At 43.7% G+C, this 8,739-nt stretch overlaps 1 protein-coding gene across 1 annotated transcript; it reads left to right on the top strand.

Annotated features, from left to right (window-relative positions):
* Window positions 1–5,159: 5,159 nt before the first annotated feature.
* LOC125544234 (single-stranded DNA-binding protein, mitochondrial-like) lies at window positions 5,160–8,460 on the top strand. The gene is made up of 4 exons (XM_048707849.1): window positions 5,160–5,508; window positions 5,603–5,829; window positions 6,548–6,648; window positions 8,131–8,460. The coding sequence occupies exons 1-4, from the start codon at window positions 5,263–5,265 to the stop codon at window positions 8,202–8,204; spliced, it is 648 nt and encodes a 215-aa protein (XP_048563806.1). The 5' UTR covers window positions 5,160–5,262; the 3' UTR covers window positions 8,205–8,460.
* The last annotated feature ends 279 nt before the right edge of the window (window positions 8,461–8,739 follow it).

Here is an 8,739-nt window from a genome sequence, read left to right as displayed (position 1 = left end):
GGTTGGAAACCCTAGGGGTGGGGGGCGCCCCACTTGGCTTGGGGGGCAAGCCACCCCCCTTGGCCCCCCCATCTAGATGGGATCTAGAGGGGCCGGCGCCCCCCTGGACCCCTATATAAAGAGGGGGGATGGAGGGCTGTGCAGCTAAGCCCCTGGCGCCTCCCTCTCCCTCCCGTGACACCTCTCCCTCTCGCTGAGCTTGGCGAAGCCCTGCCGAGATCACCGCTGCTTCCACCACCACGCCGTCGGGCTGCTGGATCATCATCAACCTCTCCTTCCCCCTTGCTGGATCAAGAAGGAGGAGACGTCTTCCCCAACCGTACGTGTGTTGAACGCGGAGGTGCCGTCCGTTCGGCGCTCGGTCATCGGTGATTTGGATCACGACGAGTACGACTCCATCAACCCCGTTCTCTTGAACGCTTTCGCTCGCGATCTACAAGGGTATGTAGATGCACTCTCCTTTCCTCTCGTTGCTAGAAGACTCCATAGATTGATCTTGGTGATGCGTAGAAAATTTTAAATTCTGCTACGTTCCCCAACACCTACGCCCCTCAAAAGGAAGGAAACGAAGCACACCCGCTCCTCTTTAGAAGGATTGGGGAAATTCTCCGCCAAGGCTTCGCCATTATGGGAGGTTAATCCAGCCCGAACGGAGACTAGATCCTCGGGAGGAAGATATCCCTGCGTGTGAAGTTTATTGAGATGGGCGCGGGATATTGAGCATCTTTCCCACTCGCCTTTTTGGAGGCCGTGGGGGCGTGAAGAAGAGCCAGGAGCGCCGACCATGTTTGGGCAGTTTCCTATGGCGAGTTCTAAGGATTTCCGCGTGGTGTGGAATGGCATCTGAGATCCAATCTCCGTAAATAGACGCCTTCCCTGCGCGGTCAAGGGGTTATTTGTAAAAAACCCACCTAGGCCATTCGCATTCATCCGACACGTGGAAGCCGGGGCGACGGCAGCAAAGAACCAATAGAATATGATATTTAATGTGGAGCCGGATTATCGTCAAACCGAAGTGTAATGGAGAACCCGCCTTGCAAAGTCGAAGACATAAAGCCGGATAATGCGTCGTCATTGAAGGTGAGTTCGGGGGCTACTGAGGGAGTCCTGGATAAGGGGGTCCTCGGGCATCCGGGCTATGTGACATGGGCCGGGCTGATGGGTCGTGAAGATACATGATAGAAGGTTTTCCCTCGTGTCCGGATGGGACTCTCCGTTGCGTGGATAGCAAGCTTGGCGGCCACACGTGTAGTTTCCTTTTTGTGTAAACCGACTCTGTATAGCCCTAGTCCCCTCCGGTGTCTATATAAACCGGAGGGCTTAGTCCGTAGAGGCAATCATAATCATATAGGCTATACATCTAGGGTTTAGCCATTACGATCTCGAGGTAGATCTACTCTTGTAACCCCTATACTCATCAAAGTCAATCAAGCAAGAAGTAGGGTATTACCTCCATTAAGAGGGCCCGAACCTGGGTAAACGTCGTGTCCCTTGTCTCCTGTTACCTTCGATCCTCAGACGCACAGTTCGGGACCCCCTACCCGAGATCGGCCGGTTTTGACACTGACAGCGGCTGCTGTGGTGGCTCCTGCGACCGCTGCGACGGCACCTGGTCCTCCTCGTCATCGAAGAAGATGACGATCTCCTCCTTGGCGGAGGAGCCGGCCGCCATGGAAACTGACGGGTCCGAAGAGCGTCTGCGGCGGCGCCAAGAATCGCCAGAGGAGGAGCTTCCACCTACTCCGCCTGCTGGTGCGGAGCACCACGACTTCGGCATCGCCTGAGCTTGGGCCGAAGAGGAGGAGGGAGGGGCTCGGGCACGAAGACGGGAGAGCGGAGGGGGCCGGTGCTCGGGGAGGGGGGGTGCGGCTCTGTGCATCGCCGACGCACGGTTTAAATAGCCGAGGCCCAGGCGAAGGGCGGTCTGCTTCAATGCGGCGCAACGGCCGGAGTTGGTTCCTCGGAACCTGCGTTCGCATTGTAGTGGCTGCCGTCGAGAGTTCGCATCGGTCAGCGTCGCCCTCCTTCCCTCCGGTCACATCATGACATCAATGTCGGTCGTTTCGTGCTCTGGGGTGGCATAAATGTGGTGCGGTAATCGGCGCGTGCATCGGCAGGAAAACGCGGGAGGGGCGGGTTGGGGTTTTGGATGGGCCGAAGCGGTCAGAAACGGACTTAGGAGCGACCATGACTCCCATAAAGACCCCACGTTTGTCCCCAGTTTACAAGAAAAATCGCATCCGGACTGCCCTGGGACCGATACAAGATCACGTTGGATGGCTTTTACGGTCCGGACAGCGCGATTCAGATGGTTGCGGAAGGTTTCCGGATCCGTCTCGAAGATGCCCTAATGATGCAATGCAATTGTAAAACAAAACAACCGTAGTGGTGGTGGTGGTGACGTGTGTGTGCCAAATTGCTTCACAAATGACACGGTCTGCATGGTCTGGGAACGATATACTATGCACGCATCAGCTAACAAAAAAACCAATTGCCTCATGCATGTACGCATGCTGTTGGCGTTGCCACATGGGATCGTGTATAGCCTCGTGTCTGTCGGGCTTGTGCATTGTAAATTTGCCACATGGGATCATGTATAGCAGCGCTCGTGTCTGTCGAGCTTGTGCATTGTAAATTTTGATCGACAGACGATGCCTACCAAATGGAAAAAGTTTGAAATAAACCTTAAATCTATAGACAAAAGTTAAATCTAAACATTAAAATAAAGACGAAAGCTAAATTGAATCCTCAACTTACAATCCCTGAAATCAGCACATCAAATTTTTAATCTGGGTCTATTTCAAACCTTGAGAGTTTTTAGCTGGTGTTCGCTGATGTGGCAAGTCAAATCAGGCGGGCCCATTAGCCCAGTCTATCGCGCTCCCGCTGCTCTGCTTTTTCTTTGTAAGTTTTTTCTTTTTTCTTTTTTTCTTTTATTTTTTTCCTTTTCTTTTTCTTTCTTTTTTCATTGGTTTTGTTTCGCTTTTTTCTTCTTTGTAATAGATTTTTTCTTTGTTTTTTCTGTTTTTCTTTCTTTTGTTTTGGTTTACTTTTTTGTTTCTATGCCGGTTTTAACCGGCTTTCTTTACTACACATGTCTAACTTTTCAAAGTACGCAATGTACATTTTGACGCACACATGGAATACTTTCGGATACACTTTTGAAAAATTTCAAATACATTTTGTGCATTTTTTTAAATTACCTGTTTTCAACACTTTTCTGAATACGCAATAACATTTTGCCAAATACACAATTTACATTTTCTAAATTACAATAAACATTTTATAAAAATAAATGAACATTTTTCTCATTGTTTAAACATTTTTAAAATTGCACACACTTTTTCAAATAAGTGTCACATATTTTTTTAATGGCATCACATATTTTTATGGATTGTGCAAACATTGTTTTAATAGTGTATACCTTTTTATAGTGTCACAAACACATTTTTTGAAACTCATGAACATTTTTGAAATGTTACTTTTTTTAATCACACGAATATGTTTTGACATTGTATAAATACATTTTTAAAATGTCACGTACAGTTTTTTGAACTCGTGACATTTTTAGATGCCAGAAACATTTTTCTTACACATTTTTTCAGGTTAAATTTGTGCCCATTTTTTTTGAAAAAAATGCAAAAGGTGTTCACACTTTAATATTTTATTTAGGTTTCAAAATGTGTCCCATTTTTTTATATTATGTTCACTTTTCAAATGTCTTTTAAAAAATTATTCATTTTTTCTGAAAAGTATTCGGAAATTCAAAAACTGTTCATACTTTATTTTTTCTGAGATTTCAAATATTGTTTACGTTTTCAATATTTGTTTGCCCTTGAATAAATGTTTCGGATCTCCACGCTGCTTAATGTGGTTAACTTGGTCGGGTCTCTCATTGTAGCACTAACACCCATTAGATCTAGTGGCTAGCTTGGGTAGGTCAGCATCGCCAAGTTCGAAGTTCGATTCATAGAGATATGTTTTTTGGGTATATCTTTACATTGCACGTTAGGGAAAAACAAACAAAAAACTCACTTAGTGCCTGGTGGGCCAATCCAGTTGCATCTGCAGTCAACAATCCCAGGATTTTACGTGCCACATCGATAATCCCTATTTGGAAATGTTCTCAAGGTTCAAAATAGAAAGGAATCAGAGAGTTTGGTATGCTGATTCGAGGGATTGGAAGTTCAGGGCTTGATTTAGCTTTCGTTTACGAGTTTATGGTTTATTTTGGACTTTTTCCCTTGTGAAATTATACACATTCACTTTTGCGTACCGTGGTTACTAGATGACTGAATCCGCATAGACAGAAGAGAAGTTTTATGGGAGTACCAATGGAGAAAAGAGATCAATGAAACCCTTGTCCTCACACCGTCATGGTTTTACAGAGATTGGCATGCAAGGCTCAAGCTTAATTGCACAATAAAAATCCCGTGACATTGATCCTAACACATGCTTCCCACAACAGTGCTTCCAAAAAGTAAAATGCACAACGGTACTTTTTCAGAAAGTGAAAGTGAAAAAGTACCGGCGTGCTTCCCAAAAAAGTGAAAAGCACAAATTTGCCTTTGGTTTCTATTTTTTGGGCTTGTTTTTCCTTTTTATCAATTTCTGTTTTTTTGTTTTCATTATTTTTATTTTTTATTTTCATTGTATCATCTTTTTTGATTTTTTTGTCCAAATCTATTAACATGTGATATAGTTTCAAAGATCTCGATGAAAGAAACATGATGAAGAAAACGATTTATGATTTGGATGCAATGTTCAAGAGGTAAAACATTAAAAAAAACAAATGAATGAAAAAACACAAAACTCCCATATTTGTGACAAGTGTCACACATGCAGTGCGTTACTTATCATCACCAAATGAGAGTGATCTTTGCAAAGGGTACCCTTAACTAGTTTTTTTTTTTTGGAGAATGGTACACTTAACTAGTGATTTCGATGGAAAAGAGAAGCGATAAGATTGCCGGCAGGTCGACCTAACCGTTAAGAAGGAAAGAAAATGGGCTTACTGGGCAGACCCATGTGGGCTCGCATAGGCGACGCGAACTCTATATGCTGCTGAGAGCGGTATATTGCATTTGCGCATGCTATACACGTGCACAGAGCATGTCACAATTTTGTTTTCGAATCATCATCATCAGTCATCGTCCTAGCCGGCGGCCCACCAAAAGCCCCGGACGCAACCCACGAAAACTAGGGCTTTGCACAGGGTTTAGCGGCGATCTCTCCCCCTCTTCCTCTCGTCGACGCGCATCCATGGCGGCCGCCACTTCCTCCTCCCTCCTCGGCCGCCGCTTCCTCCTCCTCTCCCGCCGCTTCGTCGCTTCTCCTCTCCGCTCCTTGTCCACCACCGCGCCCCCGTCCTCACACTCGGCCGCGGGATCCGATGCCGAGCCCGACCCTGAGCCACCCGCCGATCAGGGTAATCAGTACCGGAGCCAGCCGAGGCCTCCCATCACCACCCGCCCTCTCGAGAATGGCCTCGACCACGGCATCTACAAGGTTTTATGGAACCCTTGGTTCTCTTCTCCGTTTGGGCTTGTTTGGCGAGAGCCGAAATGTGATGTGCGCTTTTTGTTTTGGTGGATTCGCGAAGGCTATAATGGTGGGAAAGGTGGGTCAAGAGCCTGTGCAGAAACGGCTGCGGAGTGGGAAGACCGTCGTGCTGTTCTCGCTGGGCACCGGCGGCATCCGCAACAACCGCCGCCCGTTGGACAACGAGGAGCCGCACCAGTACGCGGAACGCAGCTCCGTGCAGTGGCACCGCGTATGCATCTACCCAGACAGGCTGGGTAGCCTCGCGCTGAAGCATGTCAAGACCGGGTCAGCGCCTTTGCCTTGCCTCGAACTTGCGTTGTTTAGATATTCCTTTTGTTGGATGCAATTTTGACCTGCATCAGTTTAGAGGTAGCGAGATGTTTGAGCGCGTCAGTCTCAGCTTTGCTAACTCGGATCATACCGCCCAAACCCCTTGCTAATTCAGCTTTGCGAAATACTCGCTCCATTCATAAATATAGGATGTTTTAACTTTTTTGTGAATGAATTGGATGTATATAGACACATTTTAGTGTGTTTGTTCACTCATTGCATTCCGTAGTATGTAGTCCATATTGAAATATCAAAAACATCTTCTATTTGTGAATGGAGGAGTATTATGTAAACAGGCATCCTTAAGTCCTCTAATGTCGTTTTCAAGCCTATTCATTTGTTCATCCTTCCAGCCACTCATTCACCTAGATTGCAAAATCTGAGTACTTGATTCTCTTGGTGAATAATTGAGTATGGACCATTTACCTTTTACTAAGTTCCAATTAGTGGAAGTTAGAGAGCACTGTTATTCAGTTCCGGTGGATTGGTTATCTTAATTGTAGTTGGAAACTGAATATGCGTCCTGTTGGTTGTAGATTTGAATTTGCATATTGGCCAAGTGGCAACATGGTCAGTGTAGCTTGAGCTTTATGCTGCCCCCTTTGTGTTTCTTCTTCCTTTTATTAATTGACTTCAATTATACCTCTAAAGTTGATCAGTTGCAACATTTCAGATCTGTTCTCTATTTGGAAGGAAATATTGAGACAAAGGTGTTCTCCGATCCTATAACTGGGCTCGTTAGACGTATAAGAGAAATAGCTGTTCGAGGAAATGGTATGTTTCTTTATTAGATATCACATAATCACCTTTTTTTTTTGGTCCACACCTCCATTATTTGTTTTCAGCCTTGTCTTAGAACCTTAAGTTTTTATGTTACAGGAAAAATCTTCAGTTTTAAATTTTACTCGGGGAAACTTGTTAAATATTATAGGCTAAATGCCACCATTAGTAATTTTGTTATTTTTCTAAATGTTTCTTGTTACAAACTTTGCTTTAAGGGTAGCATATTGAATAATCATTGTTCAGTTATTCAGGATAACGGCTAGCTGCTGACTTCATTCCTTCCCCCACTTTTGTTCTGAACAAAAAGATTGCCATCTCATCATATGTTAGTGTAACCACATACAGTGCTGTAGTGAAGAAAAAACTTAGAAAATACATTTTTGAAGCCCCATGAATGAAATCACTTGTAATCAAAATATTTTCTGCATTCCCACTATCTGGGTTTGGTATACTTCAGGCTGATTCACAACTGCACAAGCAGAGTACTACTAGCTGCTCTGCCACAAACCTATATAACAGCCATCTTCAGTTCATGGGGCATCTCCTCCTTGATCCATACTTCCCAATGTTTCAAACGGACTTATGAGGCTGTTGCGAACTGTGCTCTACATGTAATGTGTTGTTGTCTAAACACTTAATGTGTTCAGGAGTCTAGATTGTGCACTGAAATACCAACTGCATAAGCACTTGCATATTATGTAGTAGTTTGAATCTTCATCTTCTACATTTTCACTTTAGATCACATTTTCTTCTGCATTTTAACATAAAAAAGTAGCTGATTGTAATTTGTTTTGTGTCAATTAAAACATCAAATCATTGCTAAATAGAGCTGTATTGATTTCGTCTCTTGAACTACTAATTGTAGCATGATAAAACTCTGTTGTTTGTGATTTTCCACGCCAAAGCTTAGACTCCGCTTGTGTTTTTTCCATACATTATTGGGTTAGGCTCTAACCTACTCTCTCCGTCCCGAATTACTTGTCGCAGTTCAGGATGGAGGGAGTATGTTACTACTGCAGGGTTCTAACTATTTACCCATGTGACAACACAATTATTTTATTCAGAACAACTCTTGATCTAGTCCACTCTAAAATCATCAAAACACCATCTAATACTTTCAGATAAAGAACAACTAACCATATAAATGTTCCATAGCCGGCTTCAGCGTTGTCCCTTAATTTACTCATTTTGGTTCGTGACAAAGTTTATGTAGTATACCAATTGTCTCATTAATGATGTCCACATGCCCCTTGTAGTCACATTGATAAGCTGATTTTCTGTGCTGGTTTTTTTATGCTCAGTTTTCAACATATGAATTAAAAGTTGCATGGCATTTGGAATTATGTTAAGCATTGCGATTTATGCTCAGTTTCAACGTACGAATTAAAGTTACATGGCATTTGGAATTATGTTCAGCTTTGTGACCGTGTTTAGGTTTTGGTAGAATATGATAAAGTTGTTTCTTACGAACAGGTCGGTTTCTGTTTCTTGGTAACGATGGGAATGGCCCCAAGATAGGTGAAGTGAAGGGCGTTGGGTACTTCTGAAAGTTGGGTCCAACAGAATCCATTTGAGAACTGAGACTGAGGTACTGGACGTGTGCTACACTTTGGAATATTGTCAACATCTTAGCATTGGACAAATAATGGTATGTTGTTGCCGCAGTTTATTAGTTTCCCCTTGCCTAGTCACATTCCTGTCTTCATTAAGCTTTCAACGCCATTGTAGATGCCATGTAATTGACAAGTGTCTGACTTGCACGGTTTAACTCTGGTTGGAGTACAATGCATGCTCTTATGGAGATAATTTAATCTCCCACTATGTACTCCCTCTGTAAAGAAATAGCGATCTAAACGCTCTTATATTTCTCTATGGAGGGAGTACTTTTTACAGTTACTTTCTCGCTGTGTTTCTCCCTTTTTTGGCCACAGATGTTGCTGGGTGCTTCAGGATTAAGCTAGTGCGATAGCAATAAGATTGAAAATATACATTAGGACGAATAATTCACGCTGCTAATCCCTCCATACATAAATATACTTCCTCCGTCCTCAGATAAGTATAGAAATTTTAAGACGAATTATG

Source organism: Triticum urartu, chromosome 3 (genome assembly GCF_003073215.2).
Source record: "Triticum urartu cultivar G1812 chromosome 3, Tu2.1, whole genome shotgun sequence".
Taxonomy (NCBI): Eukaryota; Viridiplantae; Streptophyta; class Magnoliopsida; order Poales; family Poaceae; genus Triticum; species Triticum urartu.
Note: the sequence above shows the minus strand (reverse complement) of the source record. Positions and strands in the feature narration are given on the sequence as shown.